The sequence below is a fragment of the Episyrphus balteatus genome, chromosome 3 (assembly GCF_945859705.1).
Source record: "Episyrphus balteatus chromosome 3, idEpiBalt1.1, whole genome shotgun sequence".
Lineage (NCBI taxonomy): Eukaryota > Metazoa > Arthropoda > Insecta > Diptera > Syrphidae > Episyrphus > Episyrphus balteatus.
Window position 1 is genome coordinate 127,237,057 of NC_079136.1, and position 25,989 is coordinate 127,263,045.

The 25,989-nt window shown below is 32.1% G+C and overlaps 3 protein-coding genes and 1 long non-coding RNA gene across 6 annotated transcripts in view; 3 read left to right on the forward strand and 1 right to left on the reverse strand.

Moving 5' to 3' along the window:
* The first annotated feature begins 1,584 nt into the window (after window positions 1–1,584).
* Window positions 1,585–3,356, forward strand: LOC129915831 (xaa-Pro dipeptidase). The gene has a single exon (XM_055995522.1). The coding sequence runs from the start codon at window positions 1,769–1,771 to the stop codon at window positions 3,203–3,205; it is 1,437 nt and encodes a 478-aa protein (XP_055851497.1). The 5' UTR covers window positions 1,585–1,768; the 3' UTR covers window positions 3,206–3,356.
* Window positions 3,357–5,080: 1,724 nt separating this feature from the next.
* LOC129914872 (protein cup) lies at window positions 5,081–13,742 on the forward strand. The gene is made up of 3 exons (XM_055994293.1): window positions 5,081–6,063; window positions 9,130–11,305; window positions 13,207–13,742. The coding sequence occupies exons 1-3, from the start codon at window positions 5,386–5,388 to the stop codon at window positions 13,236–13,238; spliced, it is 2,886 nt and encodes a 961-aa protein (XP_055850268.1). The 5' UTR covers window positions 5,081–5,385; the 3' UTR covers window positions 13,239–13,742.
* A 1,733-nt stretch (window positions 13,743–15,475) lies between these two features.
* Window positions 15,476–25,989, forward strand: part of LOC129913021 (serine-rich adhesin for platelets) — a 54,928-nt gene continuing 44,414 nt past the window's right edge. Inside the window, exon 1 of one of the 2 annotated variants that reach the window (XM_055991355.1) lies at window positions 15,476–18,356. In XM_055991355.1, the coding sequence (XP_055847330.1) occupies window positions 17,135–18,356 (1,222 nt within the window). In that variant the 5' untranslated portion in view covers window positions 15,476–17,134. The remainder of the gene's footprint in view (window positions 18,357–25,989) is intronic. The other variant, XM_055991356.1, reaches the window with a different exon arrangement.
* LOC129913030 (uncharacterized) lies at window positions 20,945–23,599 on the reverse strand. Of its 2 annotated transcripts, none has more exons than XR_008771965.1 (3): window positions 23,499–23,599; window positions 21,710–21,812; window positions 20,945–21,289 (listed from the first exon to the last, which is right to left on the reverse strand). It is a non-coding gene; the product is annotated as an uncharacterized LOC129913030 (long non-coding RNA). The 2 variants fall into 2 exon arrangements; XR_008771966.1 differs by lacking the exon at window positions 23,499–23,599 and adding an exon at window positions 21,882–21,983.

Below are 25,989 nucleotides of genomic sequence, written 5' to 3' on the forward strand. Positions count from 1 at the left end.
TAAAGTTGAAATGTGCTACCAGTGGTAAAATGACGAAATTATTAGGTTTTTCAAAAAATTTGGCAAAATTTTCGAATATTTGTATTCTATGTTGTGTTTTGGTTTCACTGATCCTTTTATATAACTCTCAAACCCCTAATACTACCATTTTAGATTTCTTCAATAAATTCGAATTATTCATTTTTTCAACTAAAAATTATTTTAATTAATTTTTCGCGTCGGTTTTTTTTAAATTTCATAAATGCAATTTTGTAGAGCGTTCAATTTTATACAAGAAAATGATTAAATCTACCCTTTCTGATGACCCATTAAAAAGATAAAAAATTCTAAACACAAATACACAATCTTTCCCATACAAATCGTATGGGAAATAGAAATTTGCGATGCGGCTGTACTAAATGTTAACATTAAAGCCTGGTACGCTGCTCCCGCTAAATTTTAGCTCCCATACAAATTATCGAAAATTTTTAGCCGAGATAAAATGGATCCCATACAAGTTATCGATAACTTGTATGGGAATTTTATCTCAGCTAAAATTTAGCGCGAGCAGCGTACCAGGCTTAAGGGCTGAAACTTTTACAGTATTTTTTTTTTTGTCATTTCCAACAATATTTTCAACAATGCTTTGAACAAAAAAAAAAATTTTTTTTTGAATCAGTCTATTGTATGATATATGATATTGACAGTTCTGATGTATAATTTTTGTTTCATAGAAATGTTGTATGAAGAACTGTCATACATCAGTGTATGAACGGAGAATCGACTGGAAGTATTCCAATGTTGTATGATACTGGGCACGTTCAGGAAATATTAGGGACTAGATATTTAGGCAACGTCATTCTCTGAACGGAAATTTGAGTAAATTGACTAAATTAGTTTGGATGTGATGCTATTGTCAAATTTCGAAATTTTATTTACGAGTACGAGAGCAGCGTACCAGGCTTTAATAAAAAACAATCCTTGCTTTTCATCAGGATCACGATTCGTACAAAATCTCATGTAGTTGTTGTAATACGTGTTAATTAATGATCTATATGATCAAGTGTGGGATAGTAAACCGGCTCTTGTGAGGTTTTTGTGACGTTTGCCAGAATGGGGTGGTTAGCCCTGATTTGGGCTGTAGTAAAAATAGGCTATAAAAATGAGCCCAAATGAAATAATTTCGCAAATTAGGTCAGTTCAAATTTCAAATAAAATATTTTTCTATGCGATTTGACATTCGAAATGAGATAATTTGCGATATCATCTCATTTGGACTCTAGTGAAAACAGGCTATTATTCATCCAATCCCAAACTCAGCGCCACCTAGTGTTCGGAACTAAAAATAAAACTCTTTTTCCTTTTGATATTCATTGCATTTTATTATGTAGAAAAATCGTGGCAACAAAAACATATCAAATTCTAAATCTACTTAGCTAAATCTCGGATTTAGCGTAGGTGGAAACGTAGTATTAGAATCGATCAAAAAAGAACTCGCCCCTTGTTACTTTCCAAGGAACACGGCTATTATCTTGTAGTAGAATAGTATTGAAAGTCTACCATCACGGCAGCACTTATTTTTGTTATCGTCAGCTGTCATTTTTTTTTTGGTACGCAATTCTTCGATAACAAAAATTAATCAGAACACAAAAGAAAAACAAATCCAATAAAACTGCAGTTTTATGAAATTCCATTCAATCTAATCTCGAATTAATTATATTTTTTCACTTTCAGTTCTCATTTAATTGTTTCTCAGTAAAGTTCTGCGTTCTTCCAGTCCACTATCAACATGTCCACTTACCAAATGGGACCCCAAACCCATGCAGTGCCAATGAGCCTGTTCCGTGACAACCGCAACCGTGTCAAATCTGCCCTCTGCGATAATCAAAAATTAGAAAGTCGAACATTTATTCTGCTCGAAGGAGGCAAAGATGTCAGCTTTAATGACACCGATGTCGATTTCCACTTTCGCCAAGAATCATTTTTTCAATATATGTTCGGTGTCAAGGAACCCGGATGTTATGGTGTGATAAATCTTGATAATGGTGAGTCAATTCTATTTGTACCACGTCTTCCTGAAGAGTATTCCGTTTGGATGGGTCATTTGCATACTTTGGAAGAATTCAAGTCAATGTACGAGACTGATAGAGTCATGTATTGTGATCAATTGGATGAATTCTTTAGCAAAGCCAATCCATCATTGATTCTCACTCTGAGTGGAGTTAATTCAGATAGTGGATTGTCGGCAAAACCAGCTTCATTCGAAGGAATTGAGAAATATGTCCAGAATTGTGATATTTTGCATCCAATTATTGCTGAATGTCGAGTTATCAAATCGCCGGAAGAGATCGAGGTGCTTCGGTATGTTGCCAAGGTCTCTTCTGATGCCCATAAGCAAGTCATGCTTAAGATTAAACCAGGAATGACTGAATACCAAGGAGAGAGTGAATTCCTTCATCATTCCTACTCGGTCGGTGGATGTCGACACACTTCCTACACTTGTATCTGTGGAACTGGACTGAATTCGTCTGTTCTGCATTATGGACATGCTGCAGCTCCAAATAATCGAGTGATTCGTGATGGAGATATGTGTCTGTTTGATATGGGTGCCAATTATTGTGGCTATGCAGCTGATATAACTTGCAGCTTCCCAGCTAATGGCAAGTTCACTGAAGATCAGAAAATGATTTACAATGCTGTCTTAGACGCACGCAATGCTGTAATGAATGAAGCCCGTGAAGGAGTTTCATGGGTTGATATGCACAAGCTTGCAATTCGTGTGTTGCTTCAACGACTTAAGGAAGGTGGTATTCTAAAAGGCGACATCGATGAGATGATAGCCTCTGGACTGGGGGCCATATTTCAACCGCACGGTTTGGGTCATTTGATTGGTTTGGATGTTCATGATGTTGGTGGATATTTGAAAGGTCAACCAGAACGTCCAACTGAACCGGGTGTCTCTCGACTACGATTCGCCAGGATTCTTAAAGCTAATATGTATGTAACCGTTGAACCTGGTTGTTATTTCATTGAATGTCTTATGGACAAAGCTTTGGCTGATCCGAATATGAATAAATTCTTGAATGTCGAGGTTTATGAACGTTTCCGGAATTTTGGTGGAGTTCGGATTGAGGATGATGTTTGGATTAAGGAAAATGGTTGCGAGAATTTTGCTATTGTTCCGAGAACTGTTGAAGAGATTGAAGAGTTTATGAGTGGTCGTTAAAGTATAAAGGAGGATGTATCGATGTTTCGATACTTTGTTAAGAATTAAATATATTTTGTTATCATCTATGTTATCGTTATTTAATAACATTTATACCATATGAATTTATAGAAAAATAAAGAAGTAAATAAAAATTGGGATTTATGATTTATTTCGTTTGAATTCATTGGGGTGCATTCTTAGTAGTCCCGATCGATAATATAACTACATTATTTATTGCGAAGCTCAAAGTAGCTACTTTAGTCACAGAGATTTATATTATCTTGGATTGACAATTTTGAAACATTTTAGTTTGTTGGACTTTATCTGATATTAAAATGATATCAATAATATAATCTTATCGATAAACCAAAATACAGCGATTAAAACTTATTTATGAAGCCACAAAAAGGCACCAAATACACATTTATTATTGGGAAAACTATAAAGCACATATGAGTTGAATTCCCACGTAGATAAGGAAATTTTATACGACTAAAGTCTTTTGTTCTTGATTTTAAATTAATGTGGCTAGCAACGATATAAAATTGTATCTAGCGCATTTAAGTTTCTAATTATTGTCCATATGCGCTCCACATGACCTAGCCATTTCAGTCGCTGCACCTTAAATCGTTTGGCTAGAGGTTGGTGTCTTTGTACAACCCGTACAATTCAATGTTGAATCTTCCTCCAATCATACGCGGCCTTGAAGTCAATGAATATCGATCCAAAGTTCCTGGGTTGAACTTTTCTGGTCTTAAGCCACACTGATAAGTTTTGTTGTTTTCAGAACCTCACTTAATACGGCAGAGAGGATATTATAGCCGATGTTAAACAGACTGATTCCTCTGTAGTTGACGCAGTTTTAAGGGATCGGACTTACAATGCTGAAGTTCCAATATTGGGGAATGCTTTCTTTTCCGACCATATATCCCACCTGGTCATAGCATCGGCTGCTTCTTTAAACAGTTCGGCAGTAAGGCCGTTAGCTCCAGCAGCTTTATTGGATTTTTTTTTAAATTTTATTTATTAGTTTAAAAAAAAACTCTTAACAATAACATGTTAAACTTAAATAATACATAAAATACTATACAGCATTATTTTTCAAAAGAGGTTTTATGTTTGGATATGACTTTTCTTTCACTTCACCCAGGTAAACATATTAGTGACATATAGAATGGTACAAAACTTTTCTTTGGACAGAGATACTTGCGTCTGTTAAAGCCTAGTAGGTACACAGATTGAGATAATTTTAGCCCCATACAAATTTCTCTAAAAAATTTAGCTGATATAAAATTTATTCAAAAATTCTTTGCCGCCGGGTACAAAGGGGTTAAATCATAAATAATGGTAGTTTGCGAGAAAATGCGATTGAAGCTGAATCGATGAATTTTTGAGCATTGATTTTCTTATTTTTATAGAAAAGAGTATCTCTTAATTTATGTTTTTGATACAAACTAAAAGAGAAAAAGAGCTTATTCTTATTTTACCAAAACCCGAAAAGTGCAATTTTATGACTTAACCCCTTTGTACCCGGCGGCAAAGAATTTTAGCCGAGTTTTGTGCTAATTTTTAGCGAGAAATACCAACATTCATTTTCAACAGCACATTTTGCATCATGCGCAATTAAGGGGATGATAAATAAGTAAAAAAAAAAAAACCGAAGAAAAAATACCAGTTAAAATGGACTTAAATATTTAAAAGCTCTTTGTGAAATCGTGCATTAAATTCAAAAATTCGTAACGTAATCGAAAATACAATGTACTAGATTACGTAAAATTTTATTTTTTTTACACATCTCTATTCGATATATCGATATCGATATGGTCGGCCATTTTTTTTTCTGTTTCGATCAACATTTCTCCTTCAAAAAAAAATTGTACCGTTCGGCTTCTTTCGTTAAATCAAAATTACCACCAAAAAAAAGGAAAAAAAAAACCTTGACCAAATAACGGTTGTTGTTTTTCTTGCTAATTCTTTTGCTGCGTACAAAACTTGGTGTCCTTTTGTGATTTTTTTTTAAATAAAAAAAAAAATAATTTTTTTTTACTTATTTCAACAAAAAAAAAATTACCCAACTAAACAATTTAAAATATTTTTAAAACTAAAATTTTGATAATTTTATTAAAATAAACCATAAAAAACTATTAGAACTTTAAAAACAAACTGTAAAAAAAAAACTAATACATATAAAAAGAAAAATGCAAACCAACGATATGCAAATGGAGTCATCGAAATGTGAAGAGCCACCAAAATCCATAATGGTGGCTGAAGCCGAATTGAAAAATGAAAATTTAGACGACCAACAACAAGAAAAGTTGAACAAGTCAAATGGATTAGAAGTTGCAATTATGCTTCCACCACCACCCGTTTTAGTGAATTTAATTGCCACATTACAAGGAGGCGACTCAAACTCCTCCTCAAGACCTCCGTCATCGTTGGCCGCTGCAATAAATGGAAATGGAACTGACAAAAACGAAGAAGAAGAGGTTCTAAGTTTGCAAGTGCTGTCGGCTCGATCTTCCACTCCGTACACGGTTCAAGGAATTTGCTGTGCAAATGCAAATTGTGCCGCTTTAGAAGCGACAACTGATTCGAGCAATGCGAGTCAATGGAAGGAAGAAAATCATACTCAGCTGGTGACTGAGGTGGTTAAAGAAGATGATCATCATGTCGATGAAAATGGCAATGTTGAGAAACAGCATAATCATATGATGAATGGACATTCGGATGAACGGAAGAAGTATTCACGTTCTGATTTGTTGGATATTCGTGATGAAATGACGATTATAAGGCCAGAGTGCTTGGAAAGTGCTAGATTGCAACGTTTGCATTTTAGAAAGTCTGAAAATGGATCGTTTAATGGAAGTGGCATCGGTGTGAGTATTTTATTTTTTTGTTGTATTTTTATATATAACCTTTCTTTTGAAAAATATATTTCAATCTGAAAAACATAAACTTGGGCAGTTTTGAAAATATTTCCAAACAGTTATTACTAAATGTTTTTGATAAGCATTTATAAAGAGGTAGGTAGCTAAAGCTCAAAATCTAAAATATGAATTATGTTTTTTGGTGAGTTCGAAATCTTTTTAAAGTCAAATAATTTTTTATTGAAATCTCATACAAAGAACAGTAGCTACGTTTTCCACTCTGAATATGTAACATTTTCAAAACCAAATTGGAGATTATTGAATGATCCGAGCGGATCGCATACTAAAATAGGGCTACTAATCTAGCTATTTTTTTTTACGTTAGATATTTAATTTATTTTAATTAGTTAACTAATTTTTAACAAAAATTGTATTAAACAGTAGCAAGCTAACAAATGTTTATTTTTTTCAACAAAAAAAAATTAAGTAGGTACATTTATATTTCTTAAACATGCTAACTGATGATTAATTGACTCAAAATAAGAATTACATTTTAATTTCTTAAAAAGCTTTAAAAGTACGGGGCTTAGCAACAAAATCGTGCACTTTGTGATAAAAGCATGAAATTAACATCGTTGGTAGTACTCAATATAAGAGTTATTTTGAGATATTGGGCCACCTTGTATTCCCACCTTGTACAACCTCATAGGTAAAATATTAAGTGTCCCAATATCTTAAAATGAGGGTTACACATTGTACTAACAATCCTATTAATTTGATCCCTTTATCACAAACTGCACAGTTATTTTTCATTCTTTTACTTTTGCACCTCACTCCTTCAAAACATTAATTTGTATGAATATTCAATAAAAAATAAAAGCAAGCTATTTAAGTTTTTCATGAAAATTCAATGTTCCATGGTATATATGATTCATTTTTTGATTATTTTTTATTCTCATACGATGTATAAAATATATATGCGGTTAAAAAAAAATGCAAAAATTTTCCATGTAGTGCAATGGTACCATTTCAAAGGTGTTCTTTCTCGCTAAAAAAAAAACACCGTTTGACCTGAAATTTTTTATGGACATATTTTATTATTTTTTTCTATGGTATATGAAATGTCCACACAAAATTTTATCAACCTACCACTTTTTTTCAAGGAGTACTTGGTAAAATTCTTACTCTTGCTCTTTGAGTAAAAGAGTATTCATAAAAAGTCCAATAACTTTGTACATGATGGTCGAGACATTTTGGTATTGATTTTATTCGATCGGGCGTTAGAAAATACCTCGAAATCATGTATCATATTAATAAAAATGTTTCATTGCCTCCTATACTATGATATGCAACAAATCAAGTGCAACACAGAAAAAGTCTTGTATCTACCCTTTCGGAGGGAATACAAGGTGGCCCAATATCTCAAAATAACTGTTATATTGAGTACTACCAACGATGTTAATTTCTTGGTCGTTATCATAATGTTATTAGGTAGTTATAATTAGACTTAAGATGTAATACAAGCTTCTTTTTAAATAATAAAATTATGAAACCTTTGACAGAATACCATTATTTTGAAATTCACAGTCAGTAACAAAAGTAAGTACGCACCCTACAGCTCGCGATATCATTTGCATAAAATAAATGACAAATTTAATGATGTGAAACTATTTTCTGCGATTTCGCTCATTTATTTTAAAGGGCCCTACAAACGATCAGTTATTCTTGTCAAGTATTATTGAGGTCTTTTTTCTGTCAGGAAACATTGATGAAAAATAATCACCACACGTATCAGTTAACATTGACAATCATATAGCTTTAACTTAGAACTCTTTATTTATATATCGTCGGTGAAACCAGAAAAGTGTGTAACTCCATTTTAGCAAATTTTATAGGAGAGCAAAAAAACAAAATCGTTTTGAAGGCATTTGTATGAGTTTTCATTTTCTAATTTGCTAATAAAATAAAAACTATGAACTTCAAGGGGATTCTGAGTTTAAGGAACGGTAGATATTAGGTTTGTCTAACAGATGGCATTCAAATCTAATTTTCAGAAAATTTGGAGTTACACACTTTTCTGGTTTCACCGACGATATGTAGTTTTTCGATTTTATTTTGCACAAGCAATCATTTTCTGTGTATAAAAAGCACTTGAAAAATCACGAGTAAATCACATTGAATGTTCACAACAGCCGATCAATATTCTGTCAGGTAAAATTGACCAAACTCAAATTTTTTTTTTGATTTTCATCAATGTATCATTTTTACTTGTGACTAACAGTAGAAAGCTAGAAAACCGGATCCAAAAATATCTTGTCATTTTCTACTTTTTTCTAAGAAACCTCTTTATTTTTTGTTTTTATGTGGCTGGGCTTGTTGATTAATTAATTTATGAAACATTAACCATTCGTCTCATTTTTTTTTTTTAAACATTCAGAATTAAATGACACCCCCCCCCCCCCCCTCCCTCCTATACGATTTTTTTCTTGTCTCTACTCAACCTACACGCTCTAGCTTTTTGGCACATTACTCCAATCACTCCTGAAAAAAGATAATTGGTTAAACTTACAACAGTAATCAAGATTTTGACTTAAAATATCAAAAACAAACGACAAAAAGATCCTTTTCCGTTCTTTGATTTCTTATCGTCGAAGTGTTTGTATCGAGCTTAAAAAAAAGAAAATTTTAGCTGAATTTATCCGATTTTTAGGGGAATAAGTTGAAAAACCTCAACAAGTTTGGAATTTTGTTTGATCCTTTAATTTATTTCACTAGTTTATATATTTTGTAAAATAAACTAAACAGCTAAAAGTTCATGGAAACAATTGTTGTTCAAAATCTACTGATTTTAAAATACATAAATATTTTGTGACATGATTTTTTTTTTGAGAATGATCAGACGCTAAATTTCAAACTTTTAGAGGCAAATCTAGTTTCGTTTTTTTTTTTTTAAAGGATTTTGAGCTTTTAAAAGCAACAACTTTGGGGAATCCTGTAATCTCTTTCTAAGTTTTTCAAAGCCTATAAGACGTAATTAATAATTTTTTTTAACTCCCATTTATTTTCTTTTAACAGAGAAACAAGTCCTACCGTAACTCCAATCCGCCCAATGATCTTATGCCAGCCTTCTTTAAACGCAAAGCAGTTTCCTCAAATGGCAATAACTCTAACTCGATCGTGTATGACAACTTCAAATACAACGATTCGAATCCATTTAGTAATCATAGCGATAGTGGATCGTTCTCTAGTAGCAATTATCGTCGCATTGGAAGTGGTCGTATATCATCTGTACGTGAAACAAATTGGGATTACATTCCCGAAGAAGACCCCGACCGACATAATCTACCTGAGTTTTTCAATACAAAAGATTCAATTGGAACTATCCAACCGAAACCCCAGCGTCCGCATAGAAAACACGAACTAGATGATAATTCGAATTATGTTAAACGTGTAATTAGCGCGGTGAATGGAGGTGGCGGAGGAGAATCATTCCGTTTGAGTGGATCTCGACATTCGATAAATTCTAGTGGCGAAGAACGTTACAATAGCACTGCCAGCAGCAGCAATAACAACAAAAGTGATGAACCCGAGTGGTTCAGTTGTGGTCCAACATCTAGATTGGACACAATCGAGTTGTGTGGATTCAATGAATCTGACCAACAGAAAATACGTATGGAAATGTCCAAAAATAAGCCGGATTCCAACAACAATCGACATGATTTCACCCATGGCCAGCAGCATAATAATAATAAGGAGAAGAAACATTTGGCTTTTCAGTTTGATGATTTCTCCTCATCGCATAATAATAAGCCTAGTGGCAATGGATCAGGAGCTCATGTTGGAACTAGGATGCCTTCCTCCAAGTTCATGCCATTGTTCAATGCCAAGAAGAAGGACGAGGAGGCGATGACCAATCATACTTCGACGCAGCTGTTGAATGAAATCTTTAAGCGAAACGATATCCCAGCTGCCAAAACTACTGCAATCCAAACAGAAAAGCTTAGTACAACTGAAATGCCCAGTGTAGATGAAATTGAAGCCAAATGGAGGACTAATATTCCAACTAACAATGATTCTCGAGGCAAACCACCACCGTCTTCAGAGAATTTCAATAACAGCTCGGAGAACTTTAAGAAAATGCTTAATCAATTGAATCAGCAGCAACAACAACACGGTGCTGGCGTTGGTGGATCAATGTCTTCTCCGCCTCCACAACAACTTCATTCGCAATCAAATACTACCAGTAGCAATAACAACAACCAACAGACACCGATGAATCTCTTTAACAATGAAAATCTGTCGAATTTCATCAAACATAGAAGTCTCCAGCAGCAAATACTGCAGAAGCAACAGCAGCAAGCTGCATTTGCTCAACTTCAATTCAATGCGATTCTCAGCCGTCCAGATACTCAGATGTTGCTCCTATCATTGGCTCGTGGTGAGATTTCCAAACATGGTCTAGTTGTTCAACTGGCAAATCCGAACCTCACTCAAGCCGATCGAGAGGCTATTTCGGCTGCATTGACCTTCTCAGCCGCTGGTCAATATCACCACCAAATGGCCATAAATAGCAACCAACAGCAATTTATTGCTAACCAATTGCAAAATCTTGCCCTTATGACTCAGATGAATAAGAGTCCAGTTAGTAGAAGAAATGCAAATGGAGGAGGAAATAGTGGTGGCGGTGGTGGTAGTTCCTACCAATCCAATAATGGACCAGTCGGTGGAAGTGGAAATGGAAGTCCTCGAACATACACTCAGGAAGAACTCCAGTCGCATGCAAACTTTATTCTCCACAATGCGATGTTGAAGAAAAAGCTAGAAGAACAAAATATGGGATTGCAAAAAATGTTGCATTTACAATCTTCCATGATGAATGGGGGTGCTGGCGGAAACCTAAATAATAATTCCAGAAATGGTGGAAATGATTCAATGGCTGGAACCAAGAATTTTCATAATCATAATTATCATCAACAACAGAAGGCGCCGCCGCATCAGCAACAAAATATTCATCATCAGCAGCAACAACAACAACAACATCATCATCAACAACGTCAACGTAGAGGTTCAAATGCTGGCAATCGTAGCAATCATCCATTGGGACGTCGTCGTTCGACTTCTTCATCATCAACCAATACCGTGAATTCGGGAAATATGACTGTCAATTCTTCCCAACACAGTGCTAATATGCATCTTCGTCGGCAATTAGAGCAGCGAAGGAATACTATTGCTACCACTACAGTTGGAGCAGGTAATTAGTTGTTAATTGCATTTTTTTTTCTATTTTGTTTTAATCCTAAGAGTAAAAGCTATCTTTCATCTACTGCGTGTCCACTGATGGTGTTTGCTTCTCCTGTTGTTTTCAATAAGAAGATTTTTCTACTACTACTTATGTCGCATTCTCAACCACACAATGAATACCATATACCTTCAATTTGAATGCGCAATCAATTTAATTGTGTGGTGTATGTCCTATTAGTAATAGATTCTAAAGTAATTTGGTACAGATGATTTTTATGGAATACTGAAAATTGTTTTTTTTTTTTTATATCTCGCTAAGAACGTGTAGCTTTCATACAAAATTTTTAAGTTATGAGTTATGACTAACTCTGCCTAACACACAAAAATTTTCAAGACCGTTGTTTATCATTACTTACTAAATTTAGGGTGCTGATTCCGAAAATAACATTCGTTTTTTTCTAGCAGTTCTGGTTTTTAAATTATTTACACATGAAAAGGCATAGAAATTCATATAATTTTTTTTATAAATTTTTTTTTTGTATTTTTATTTTACTAACTCAACCGAAATAAATTTTTCCAGCAAAACTTTAAAAACTACAACTAAAACCTAAAAAAATAGTATGAAATTACCCCCAAAATATGAAAAATGAAAATATCTAAAAAAAATTAGAGCTCCTAGAAAGCAACCAGTGTGATTTTTAACAAACAGTTAAATAAGCATAACTTTAAAATTAGTACGAAATTACCCCCAAAATGTGGAAAACTAAAATATTTCAAAAAATTGAGCTCCTATAAATAAATTAATGTGATTTTTAAGTGATTACATAAGTAATAAATTTTTCTGGAAAATTTTAATAAACGCTCAAAATAAGTAAAACTTAAAAACTAGTATGAATATTCCTCCAAATATGAAAAATTAAATATTTCAAAAACTAGAGCTGCTGAAAAGAAACCAATATGATTTTTGAGCTTACAAATCTATTAAATTTGATGTAAATCTTTCTGGAAAATTTTAAAAAGTTGAAAATTGTTGGCCAGTGTAATTTCTCCAAAACGGCTCTAACGATTTTGATTAATCTTAGCATACGTAATTTTCAAAGCAAATAACAAAAAAAATTTAATTTAATAAAAATTTTCCCTCTCTGCCGGCTCTTCCCCTACCCTTATACCTTCCCTCTTCCCCTACATCAACATTTATTATAGAGATAGCTCTTATAATCTACAAGTTAAATTAAAATGCTTTGAACTGCAAGAGCAAGTACATGCGGCCAGTAGTGCATTTTATTTATTTTAAAACTTAGATGTAATGTTTTATTACTACAGATTTTTTGTTAACATCGAATTTTGGTTAAATTTGAATCTCTATTTATTACTGAGGGCAAACGATTTTCTTTAAATTTTAAATCAAATTGGCTATCTATTACATTTTTCATTTATTAAGTTTAGTACAATAATTATGTTTGCCTTCATTTTATTTTGCACTTGTCTCATCTCTAAATGTCATTTTTTGACAAATCAAATTATGAGGTTATGGTCACAAAACTCAAAAGTGTTCACCCAAATGGAAGTGCAATAGTGCCTTTCTGTCGGTAGAATTGAAGATTTTTATTAATTTTTTATTATAATTCATAATTGCGATGCGAATTCGTCGCCCGCGTAACATAACAGTAGCACAGTTAATGATAGTTACTGCAGTTGGATTTCTAGGTGGTGTTTATATTTGGCAGCCACTTCTTTTAAAATATAAACGTGAAGTCACAGACCCAGTTGTTGAAAGTTTGGAAACAACAAAAAGTGTTCCAGTGTCAAAGTATGATTTTTCACTTTTTAAGATTATTGTGACCAACAATTCTATGCATCTACACAAAATATCTTACAACTTGGTAACCTTTTTCAATATTTTGTTTGCAGATGACTTTGTTCAAATTCCTCAAAGAATTTAATCACTCCGGGCCGGGTGTTTTGGCGAAAGCAACAATTGTAACGACTGTTGTTGTATTAGGCTATCGCTATCTTAAACCCGAATTGCAGATGAGACGTCGCCGGCAAGCGGAATCCTATGCCAATTATTTATACGAGATGGAGCAGCAACAACAGTCAAACCAATCTAATCTCTCGTCAAAAACAAATGATGAATTTCAGTAAAAAAAAAAATACATATTATATAAAAAAAGATAAACACACACAAAATGGATTAACACAAGTGCAGCAGCAGTTTATACATTTTAATTTGTTTATTAATTAATGTTGTTAAATAACTATCATGTTTTTGTTTTCTAATATTAATCATTTTTTCCCCATTTCAACCCTTGTTAATTTTAAAATAGGGAAATGAATTACTTTTAAGGTATTCAAATTTATTTAAATCGCATTGAAACATACAAATATAAATTTAAATGCATTTCAATCAGAAATTAATAAAATAAAAAAGAAAAAAACCATGAATTATGTAAAGAAAAGCAAATGAAATTGTGTTTTTTTTTTTTTTAATCAGGAATCTGGGTGATTGTTTATTTTCATTTATGTAACATGTTTTCTGCTTTGGCTTTTTGGGGTGTTACGAAATTTGTTCAAAAGAGAGGTTAGAAAATTTTGACATTTTGTTTCGTACGTAATAGATTTTTAGGATTTAAAAAATGTAACAAAAGATTGTTAAATAGACTAGATTATAATCATTACAGTTGGTGACTCTAGTACTTTTGTGTTCTCAGAATTCAAAATTGTACATAAAAAAGATACATATGTATGTCGTTTCCATTTGAAGTTCAGTTATTTTATAAAAGAAATAAGGGTTTTAGCAGTTTCCATTGGAGGTAACATGTGTAGTTTTGCCTTAAAAAGCCGATTTCATAAAAGAAAATATGAAAATTGGAGATTCAGACTTTTTCTCTCCTCACCTGATAGTTAAAAAGCACGGGAATAATAGAAGAATCTCAGATTTGATGTGCCAGATTATTCAAAGAAATGGAATCCTGATTAGATTATCTGACTGGATTTTCCTCATGCACACAGCTACTAGCATTCAAACACACTTATGTTTGAAATTTTCCTAGTTTTGAAAAGGGTTTTTTTTATATGAACAGATTTCCTACACAAATGCCGGATTTACACGGCTGGCAACTTGCCAGTATTTTTGCCATTTTATTACAAATTTTATTTTCGTGCATAAACGTTCCACCATTTTTTTTTTTAATAATGGCAAGGCGCTATAAAAAATGAACCTGCTCATTCTTTGTCAATATTATGGCAGTCATTTGACAGTTGTGTGCCAAAATAACTGGCAAATTGCCAGTCGTGTTAATCCGGTAGGTATAACATCTTCAAAAAAAAAATCTGGGAATTTCACATAAAAATCTCGAAACTGGAAAATGACATTAAAAATGTTTTTATGGGTCTCAAGTACTTGGATTATTATTATTTTTTGTTTTATATTTACATTGAATTATTTATAGTAGTTTTTTCGTTGTTTAAACAAACGAAAATTGCAAAAATGATGCAGAATACTTCTATTTTGGCTTAAAAAAAAAAAATGTAAATACTCTTTTTTACAAACAAACTTTTCCAAAAAGTGGCTAATGTATTTCAGGCGTTAGGCCTTAACTAAATTTGATTCGTAGGTCGTCAGGCGAAATGCATAAAGCCTTAAGTACTCATTAGTAGAAAGTCAAAATGCTTACTAAAAACTATCATCGAATATCATCAAATTAGAAAAAATCATATCAAATAGATCAAAATATAAATTTAATGTACATTAGAAACTTTTAGAATAAGAAATATGTTGGTGAAAGTTAAAGGTCTACATACTAGTAATTATTACAAGCAAGAATTTCGATTATCGAGCTGGCTTTGAAATGAAAATCAACAAAAATTTTCATTTACGATTTCGTTGTGTTATTCGTTTTTCGTCAATTTTCATACTCATTCTACTACAATTTCTCATACACCAACTCTCTTACCCATCTAACAGCTTACTTAGTCTTTAATTCCTCTTTATTTCACCAATTGTCATTTCATCTGTCACCAAAAAAAAATGAAAAGCCGCCAAAGGGAAATCACAAAACACACACACACAAAAAATAAACTCTCCTTCTCTATTATCTCATATTCTCTCCCTACGTTGTTGAACAACACAACACAACAAAAAAAAAACAACTCATTTTCGTCCCGTTTGGCTGACTTCTTTTCGCTACATTTGCCTGCTACTGCGGTTTAGCTGCCGTTCGCTCTCTCACCAACTTAGGCCAAGAGTGTGTATTTGCTTTTGCCTCTATAAAATTTTGTACATTGTACGAATACGATTGTGAACGCGAAGTGAAGACGACGTAATTAAAAAAACGTTACAAAATAATATAACAAGAAAAAAGAAAAAAAAAAAAAAATTAAATTTATAAAAAAAGATTAAAATAAAATTCTTTTTCTTACTTCTCTTATTTTTTTTACATAATACGAAATACAAAAAAAAATCAAGTTTTTTCTACACAACCTTTTTATTGAAAAAAATTTCATTATTTGAGAAAAAATTGAAAAAAAAAGAAAATTGTTAATAAGCCACAAATAATATTTCAGTGCTAACGCCATCAAGCTTTACTTTTTTTTAAAACCCAATCCAGTTAATTGTAGGAAATATATAAAAAAAAGAAATAATTACCTATCGCCTTCACAAGAAAATTACAACATTTTTGAGGCGAATTGGTAGAAAAAAAAAACGTGAAACAAATAAAAATTCCAACTGGAAAATTACAATTGTGAATGAATTTAACGAAAAAAAGTTAACCAAAAAAAAAGCATAAAAGAAAAATAATATACCACGTAAAAAGGTTCATTTTTACCTTTTTTCTTTTTTTTTTAACAAAAAAAATGTTCTGACATCATATGTAACACAAAATGTAAAAGGCAAAAATTGCGAAAGCTCAATCAAAGAAAAGATCGAAAAAAAGTAATACAAAAGGGTGTCCGCGAAAATAAAAAATCTAATGAAAAAAAAAACTCAACTAAACCAAACTCTCTTGAAAAAAAACGGCGAAAAAGCACAAAACAAAGAGCCAGAAAGTTTTCCCAGTTTTTCCATTTTCGTTTTCCTCTCAAAACTAAACTGAAACTGTCAAACTAAACTAAACAAAAAAAAAATTAAATAAAACAACGACCACACAAACAACCACAACATAACCTGAAGAGGAAGGGAGATAAAAAAACGTGGTTCAGTTCACTCATCTGGTCATCGCGTGAGGGAATTTTCAATTTTCTCATTTATATGTATATTACACACAAAACAGAATAACAAACAACTACAACGATATATTTTTTCCTTTCTCTACAATTCGCCGCGGTGCCGTATACATTTTCTGTGTTTATGTGCCGTTGTTTTGTCGTTTTCGTACTCGTTTCGTTGTCTCTACTCTCGCTCGGCATATTAAACGTCATCGTTGAGTGCAATGCAAACGAATGAGGTGAATATGAATTGGTGTTGAATGTTGCCCTTTCGTTCTATTACAAAAAAAAAAAAAACGAAAAAATGAAATAAAAACAAATCCAACAAACGGCATCTTTTCTCCCAAAACAAAAATAATAATCAAAACATAAATATGTATTAAATGAAATGAAAAGAAAGGAAAAAACACAAATACATACATTACCATGTAAAATGTTAGGTTAGGGAATTTTTTTTTCTCTCTCACTTAAATGTGTAAATGCGCGCGAAAAAAGAAAGAAAGAAAAAAATTAAATTGAAAAATCATAGCAAAACAAAATAAATAAGAAAAAATAAACAAAAACGAAAAAAAGGCCAAGGAACCTTTAAACGACAAAAATATATTTAAAAAATACAAACAAAAAAGGAAATATGAATAATTGTGAAAGCACAGTAGGCAATAGCGATATTGAAGAAATTCAACAACAAACGACACAAGTTCTTTCTTCTGAAGCTACCACAGCTTCAGAAGCTATTACAACAACAACAACTTTGACTACGACTACAAACGATTTATTTTATACAACAACTGACAACAAGAAATCGAAAGAAAATCTAGAAAATGACACTGACACTAAATGCGCAGGAAAGCCAGAAACACCTGCCGCAGCAGAGGCAATGGCCACTGTAAAAGATTTTGATTCTAATAAAGTTGTCGTTGCTGGCTCATTGATTGCCACTAACTCGACGACGACGTTGACAACAGTAGCAACAACTACGTCAACAGTTAGTTATGCAGCAATAGCAGCAATGGACACAGCATCGGCAACTGCAATTGTTAGTGCCCAGCAACAAAAACAACAGCTAACAGAAGCTATTATTTCATCTGAATGTGATAAAAGTTCAACAACAACAACAACAAAACAAATTTGTGATAAAAACTCAACAAAAAAACCACAAGAAACAAAAGTGGAACCAGTAATTGTTGTAGTTTCTCAAGTTGTCGAAAGTACAACATCAGATTTAGAATGTTCAGGTGAAGGCAATAATGGAGACAGTGGAGACATTAGCAATAAGAATCATGATGAGAAGCAGGGGGATATTTCAGTGGTCAATGCATCATCATCATTATCCCCAGCTTTGTCGCCATCATCGCCATCGCCTTCGTCATCATCATCGTCGTCGTCGTTGTTGTTAATAGAAGAGAACAAAGAAAAAATGTTGCCTGAAGTAGGAAATATCTCAAGCTCAACTATAGCATCGCCATTGCCTTTAAATGCTCTTAGTGGGAGTAAGTTGGAGAGTAAAAATGCTTGTGATGATGATATCACAACGACAACAAGTCCAATAGTTGTCGGTAACAATAATAATTCAATGCTACTAGCACAAAAGAAGATTGACAACAATCATCATCTACTTCATCAACAACATCATCATGCTCTGACGACAACGTCGAGTGCACCAATTTTAATGCAATGCGCCGCCAACAACTATGGCGGTACATCATCAACTACATCAACAAATTCAGGGACAAATACAATGACGATGATGGGTCTTAATGCTGGCCCAGTGATAACGAGAAGGGTTTCATTTCCGAAAAGCGATGAAGCTCTAGTGACGGGTTATTTAGAACCAGCTAATCCATGGGAGCATGGTGAGTATTTTATTTGAATTTTTTCTAATCTATTTTCCTAATCTTTGCTAATTTTTTTTTTTTTTTTGTTATACCTAGAGGCTATCGAATACCCAATTTAGTATTCAACGTCATTTAAGACTTTTCTGCGTAGTTTATGGCTTTTTTTTTGTTTGTTCTTAATTAAGGAAAGGGAAATTGGGGGATGTGTGTTGTAGTAGATATGTGAGGGTGGGAATGTTACGTAAAGTTTCTAATCGATTCGGACAGTTGTATATATTTAAGAATTTACATACCTACCTACTAAGTAGATATCTACAGTTACTATTTCATGTTGGTATACAAACACTTCTACTTAGGTAGGTATGTAGTTACATGTGCCAAATGGGAAACTGTGTTTTTTTTTGTTATCCTTTTTGTTGTGGCGTTGACCTCTCTCACAAAGGTTTGAGAGTACATTTTTGTAATGTTGTCTTACATTTGAAATAGAAATAAATACTATCTCACTTGCTTTAGTTTGTAAATATACATAGGTAGGCATGTGGCGATAGGATGAAAGATTATGAGTTTATTTTGACAAATTTTTAGTTTTCAAAATGAATCGGTTATTATAAAACGAAGATAAGTCTATTTTATAAAAATTTTCAGGTGAATGCAAAACTAGATAGAATTTTGATATTTTTTGGAAAGATCACTAACCAGATTTGTTTTGAATAATTATAAGTCGGTTATAAGAACTTGCAACACGTCAAAAACAGTCTTTAGAAAAAAACGTCTGTCCATTTTTTATTTCGCTTGAAAAAAATTATAAAATGGACCTATTTCCCTTTCATAATAAACGATTCAATTATAATACAGTAAAACCGGCTAAAAAGAAACGGCGGTCCCTCTTTCACTTAAGCGGGTTTTTCGCTTTAACGAACCCCGTTTAACTGAAAACAATATTTGGGGATCAGAAAAGTTTTTCAGATAAGCGTGTTTTTCTCTTAAGCGGGTTTTACTGTACCTATGTACCTAAATTGTTATCATTTTCATTAAAAGAAAATTTAATTTATCATTTTTATAAAAAATGCTAATCTCGAATTGCTTAAATTACTTCTTCAACTTTCGCTAAACCATCTTTCGGAAAATAAATATTCTTCTCAGTGATGATATTCTATTTTCTATAAAAAAATAGGTATGCAAGTCTCTGTCCCATTTTTGCCATACAACAATTTTTCTGCTTCCCCAGCACGTTATAACAAAGTGCTTCCATCCCTTTGAAATTTACGAAACAGACTATGCTGTAATTATTACTAGTCAAAATCAAGTTATAACTATCAAATCTTTTTAAACATCTTTACTTTTTTATATAATGTACGCGACCGGTCCTATAAAGATTATATTGTTCGCAAACCTCGATCAAATAGAATCTTTGATGTTTCCTTGAATTCATTAAATTCAAAAAAAAAAAAAACAAAATTCGATGGTAAGGGTTACCCTTACGTTTAATTACAAAACTTCTTTAGATTTTTATGTAATTACTAATTTCTTTAGAAGGATTTTTAAACAGTAATTTACTGTAGCATCGAACCTGAAATCCATTATTTTCGCTATACGAATGGTGATTATTCTCCTGTTCAGAATATCTAATAATCATAGCTGAGTCATGGAAAGCGTCATTTTGAGTGTACTTTCATGTGAATAAAAATGATGTCTCCAACTATCGTTCTATAGCAAAATTGTCATACATACCAATTTTTTGAAACCATTATGTATGATACAATATCTTTTCACTGTAAACCAATTTTATTCCCAGTTTAATACAGGAAGATCAACTACTATAAATTAAATAAATTTCGTTTCCCATATACTATCAAAAATAGATCAAGGTGATGAAGTGGATGTGATAGCCACAGATTAAAAAAGTAAAGCCTTCGAGAAAATGTCTCACAAAATAATTATCATAAAGTAAGAAGCTATGGGTTTTCCTTCAGTCTTAAGTGTCGACTTTCCAAACATGGTAATGATATGAATATATTCGGGCCTAGCGAGGTATTTGTCGGAGCGAAAATTTCGCAGATTTCATACGAATTATGCTTCCAGGTGTGCTTCCGACAGGTAAAAACTCTCCGTTTTGTAGGAAATCCAACAAGCTTGACTTTATTTCAGGAGTAGTCCCGCTGCTTGGAAGAAATTGACCAAGCCTTAAAAAGAGTGTCATTGTCATGCATTAGCTCTTCAAATTCGGCAGAAAATTGTAAGTTCCCTCCATCCTTGTAAACAAGTCACATGCACACAGTCACAGGGCCTTCATTTTTAAAGCGCTCATCCCACTAAATTATTCACAATTTAATCCTATTTCAACCAATTTGGTAAAACTGTCTCAAAATTAGAAATATACCCGATGAGGAGAAAAAATACAACTGTGAAATTCTACAGGAGAACCGAACTTAATACATTTTACTCTTAAAGTAGCCACTTTTTTCAATATACATATATAAAAAATTCAAAATCGACTCTATGCTCGTTAAGGCACTCAATTTCTCTTTAAAATCCAATTGTGCAATTTCAAAGTGCATATTTTTTCACCACCATTACATTCCAATGCCTTTCGGCTGTGGGGTGGATTCACGTCTTAGAGCCAATAATAATTGCTAATTAATTACTTGGCAAATACACCAAGAAATTAAATTTTCAAATATTTATTTTCGCCGCAAATGTAATGCAAAATATAAAATTGTCGGAAGCATTTCATCTTAAGAAAAAAATAATATAAATAAATAAATAAATGACGTTGCCCAGCGCTGCCGCAATGAATAACATGCATCTCGAGTTTGTGTTACACGCATCATTAGGTCTAGACAAATTAAAACGAAAAAATGTGACGGACTTGATTGTATGCCAGATGGTGACCCAACATGCTACCATGTCTAAATTTTTTTTAATTAAAGTCCAAACATAATATTGCAAGTCTAGAAAAGAAAAAAAATGTATTATTATTATAAATCACTTGTTTTTCTGTTTGAAATACGAAAGAAAAGCCAATAAATAAAAATAGTTTTGAGAAATTAAAATTATTAAATGATTTGTATAGTTTTGTTGTCATGCACTTTGCAATGTCAGTTAGAAAAGAAAAACGGATTTAATTTTAGATTTTTGTTTTGTTTATTTATTATGCCTTTAATCCAATTAAATAATAAAAATAATTGCTAGTTTGTTGATCCAATTGGGAAGCTTTAAAAACAGATTGGTTCAAAATTGTAATTTTGTATTGGAAGGATTTTATACGTTCTAAATCTTCTTTCAATCTTGTAGAGAAGAAGGTTAGTTTATATTAGAAAAAAAGGTCTGACACGCTAAGCCCAGAACCAACAAACTCAAAAATTACTTACAGGGCTCAAACTTTCAAAAAGTTGAGTAATGCTAAAAAATAATCAGGTTAAAGCTCAGTTAGTTTATGTAGCGCTGGCAGAATTGTTTCTCTCAATGGGACCTCTAAAAAAAATAAACACGTCAAAATTTAGTAACTTTGTTTTGTTATGCTCTGCATTTTAGCATATATACATAAATGTAATCTAATTAAAATAAAAAAAGAGCTGTATCATTAGTCACTATGATCCACTGTTCTGTTCTTTTTTGCTTCAATTTTTTATAATTTATAATATATCAAATCAAAATAACTTTAAACGAGCTAAAATTGTTTATATATATATATATATATATATAAATATATATAAAATTGGGATCTCGGAAACGGCTCTAACGATTTCGATGAAATTTTCAGGGTTTGTTCATCTAAGCGAGTAAAAAGTTTTGGAAGTATTTTTGGAAAAATCCGCCCACTGCCACGCCCACTTTTTTAACATATAAGTTTTTGTCGGGAACGGCTCTAACGATTTCGATGAAATTTTCAGGGTTTGTTTATATAAGCGAGTTAAAAGTTTTGGAATTTTTTTTTGAAAAATCCGCCCACTGCCACGCCCACTTTTTTAACATATAAGTTTTTTCGGAAACGGCTCTAACGATTTCGATGAAATTTTCAGGGTTTGTTTGTATAAGCGATTAAAAAGTTTTGGAAGTTTTTTTTTGAAAAATCCGCCCACTGCCACGCCCACTTTTTTAACATATAAGTTTTTTTCGGAAACGGCTCTAACGATTTCGATGAAATTTTCAGGGTTTGTTTATCTAAGAAAGTAAAAAGTTTTGGAAGTTTTTTTTTGGAAAAATCCGCCCACTGCCAAGCCCACTTTTTAAACATAGAATTTTTTTTTTGGTAACAAATTAAAAGATTTCGATGAAATTTTGAGGGTTTTATCCTCTAGGTAAATACAACATTTTGGAAGTATTTTCTCTTATATTTGTTTTTTTTTTTAGCGGAGACAGATTCAACGATTTCAATAAATTTTTGAGGGATGGTTCCATGTGTTACGCATTGTTCTTTTTCTTTTTGTTACAATAACTAAACAAAATTTTTTAGATCATGACTTTTTTGATCATGCATTGAAACTTTTAAGTAATTTGTTGATTTGGTATCACTAATTATCTTCGTTTTACTTTTTTTTTTCGTTTTAATGCGACTATTGTTAACGTATAAGAATAAAATATCTCACAAAAAGCAACACCGTTGACCTAATGTCAATCTTATAATATACAGGGTGTCCCAAAGGTAATGGATCAAACGAAATATGCTAATTGGTGAACTTAAGGGCTCTCAGAATTTGGTAACTTGTTCATCCCAAATCCTTACGGTTTTCGATTTAATGCAATTCTTGAGAAATTTCGAAAAATCCCTACAAAAAGATATCTCATTGCTGTAAGCATTTTCGATAATGCAGATTCCTGTAACCCTTCTCTTCATTGCTGATCGTATATTCAAACTTAAATAAACTGGATTATAAAGTGGGAATGTGGTGTTTTGTAACCCGCAAAAACTGCAAACTCAAACCCACTCCAAAAAATTGCTGTTTACATTTGAATTTTTTCACTGAAAGTTATAACATTTAAGGATACCGAGCAAAGCTCGGTCACCCAGGTACTTATCATTAACAATTATAATTTTCTTGATAATATCCAACCACAAGTCCCACTTCGTTTGTTCCAGTCGTGCAAATTTTGTTTTTTTTTTTAGTCAATAATAAAATTGACTGACAATGTCTGAGATGTATATTTAAAAATACTCACAATACATCACACCCAAATAAATATTTTTTGTATTTTGCATAAAAAATAAACAAGAATATCAATAGCTTTAATATAATTATTTAAAAAAAAAAATCCTCGTGCCGATGTTATTATTATTATTATTTGTTCTGCTTTTTGATTAAATGTTATTGTTAAGTGGCGACCTTTGATATTTATAAATCAGAGTTGTTTTTATTTACAAATCGTTTTTTTTTTTATTTCTTTTTTATTTTGTCGTGCTTTAGTTTTTTGTTTCATTTAATTTTTGTTTGGAGAGGAGAATTTTGTTTTAATCAATATTAAAAGTGAGACTTCTGATAACAAAAATTGTCTTGTGTTCGCAAAGCAAACACAAAATAGAAATAAAATGTGAAGAGCTTATTCAAAATGCATTTGAAGAAATTATCAAACTTTTGAAGATTAAAGTATGTAAGTTGACTTGAAAGGTTTCTGTTTTTTCTTGATCACAAGTTGTGGGAATTATATTATTTTGTTTGGAGACTTAATTTAAGCCTAACTATAATCAAGTCTCTTTTTAATCTTGTGCAAATTCGCAAAATCTTTCTTTTGTATGTTGCCAGTTTTCTCATGTAAAGCTGAGCTTCCTCTTTCTGATATACATGTTCGACTTCCGACTTGGCAGAGTTTTTGCAAAGTGTCATATTGTACAACTTGAACAAGTTTTATGTGGACATCGACTTTTCTCGCGGCTTATAGAGGGGTTTATTTAAAAGGATCTGGAATGAAAAATAAAATTTTAAGATTATCATAAAATGAAAGTTCAATGAAAGAGCCATATCATGGTGGAGTTTGAAAAAGGGATACAAATCAAGAACTTTGATTTGAAAATGTTAATATATCTGGAAATATTTAAACCCCGTATATTGCTTGTCTGGTTTATTCAATTTATGTTGGGTCGCCGTGTTATTTTTCAAAAAGAAACTAGTTACTCTAAAAATTCACTTGGAAAATCTAAGCTTTTTTTTTTTTATTTTGTGAAATTTTCACAGCAGAGCCCCACAAGCACTTTTACTTTCTTCAACTATGCACTTCCTCATAAATAATCTTTTGTACCGCTGAAGAAACCGAACCAGTGTCAATGCGATGGCATTCAAGATTTGTCCATCCTAGTCCTAGGCCATGTATCGCATAAGAAAGAAAGAATGGTTTCGCTTCCTTCCAAATAACAAATTTTTTCTAAAGCATCCAAGCCGAGACAACTTATTGACTCTCCTGAGTCGAGAAGACTAAGAATATGTCTAAGTCAATTTGGCCAGTTCAGAGAAGATTTCCTTAAAAATGAAACCATATTTTTTTTATCGAAATGGTGACCCAAATAAACAAAAAAATAAATAACTTATGTAATTCAAGTTTTCTTAAAAAAAAAAAGAAAATAATAATATTACAATTTCCTCATCCTCATTTGATCCCATTGGTTTCATTTGCTTATCCTTTGCCCTCATAAACTCATTACTTAATTCTCTTCATACATCAAATCCCATGTATGTATCCTATATTAATAATCTCTTATGGGTGCGTTCCAGACAAGACAAGATAAAAGCAAACAAACAAACAACAACCATACTTGTTTTTTTGTTTTAATAAATATTGTCAACATCTCTTGCTCGTTGTAACACATATTCTATAAAAAAAATTAAAAGAAAAACAAAACAACAACAAACAAACACCCATCCGTTCATCATATAAAAAAGTTTCCTTATCGCAATTTGCATAAAACAAATGCAATTGCATGTCACTCATTCTCTTGGCGCTGGCTCTGTTGCTTTATGGTTGACAGTGACAGCTTCCCCAACAACAAATTCTCTCTGCCAGTTGTAATACAAAACCTTGCCTTAAAAATGTCAAAACAATCTTCCTTCTATTTCTCAAGACTTTTTATAATAGAGAGATATGTAGAATTAAAAAAAAAATAAAAACAAGTCGATTGCTTGGCAAAAAAAAAAGGAATAAGATAAGAAGAAGCCAGAAAAGAACTAGTCGTCCTCACACTGTCCTATAAAATTGGATATATTTTATACAAAATATATTCTATGTACATACATTATGTGTTGTGTATGTATAAACTATTTTTTTTTTCTCAATTTACATTTTAAACAAAAAAAAATAAAATAAAATAAAACAGCAACATAATAGTCATCGTTAGCTGTGATATAACGGTGTACCCTTTTACAAATATATACTAACAACGACACACTTTATATACTCTACAAAACCCCCTACTCCAACCAACAATACCACACTCTTGAACTCGTATGCAGCGCAAAATCACGCAAATTATATCAAAAAAACTTAACATTACTTCTCTTGTCCTATAATGAAGCGATGCCTCTTTCATGGTTGCCATTGTAGTATAAAAATTTAAATTTGTGAAATAAAAAAACTATACAAAAGTATTTTCCAAAGATTTGAACCGCATAAGAACGAAAATTTTTCTCTGCGATTTACCGCCTAAGCAGCATACCAGAAAAAC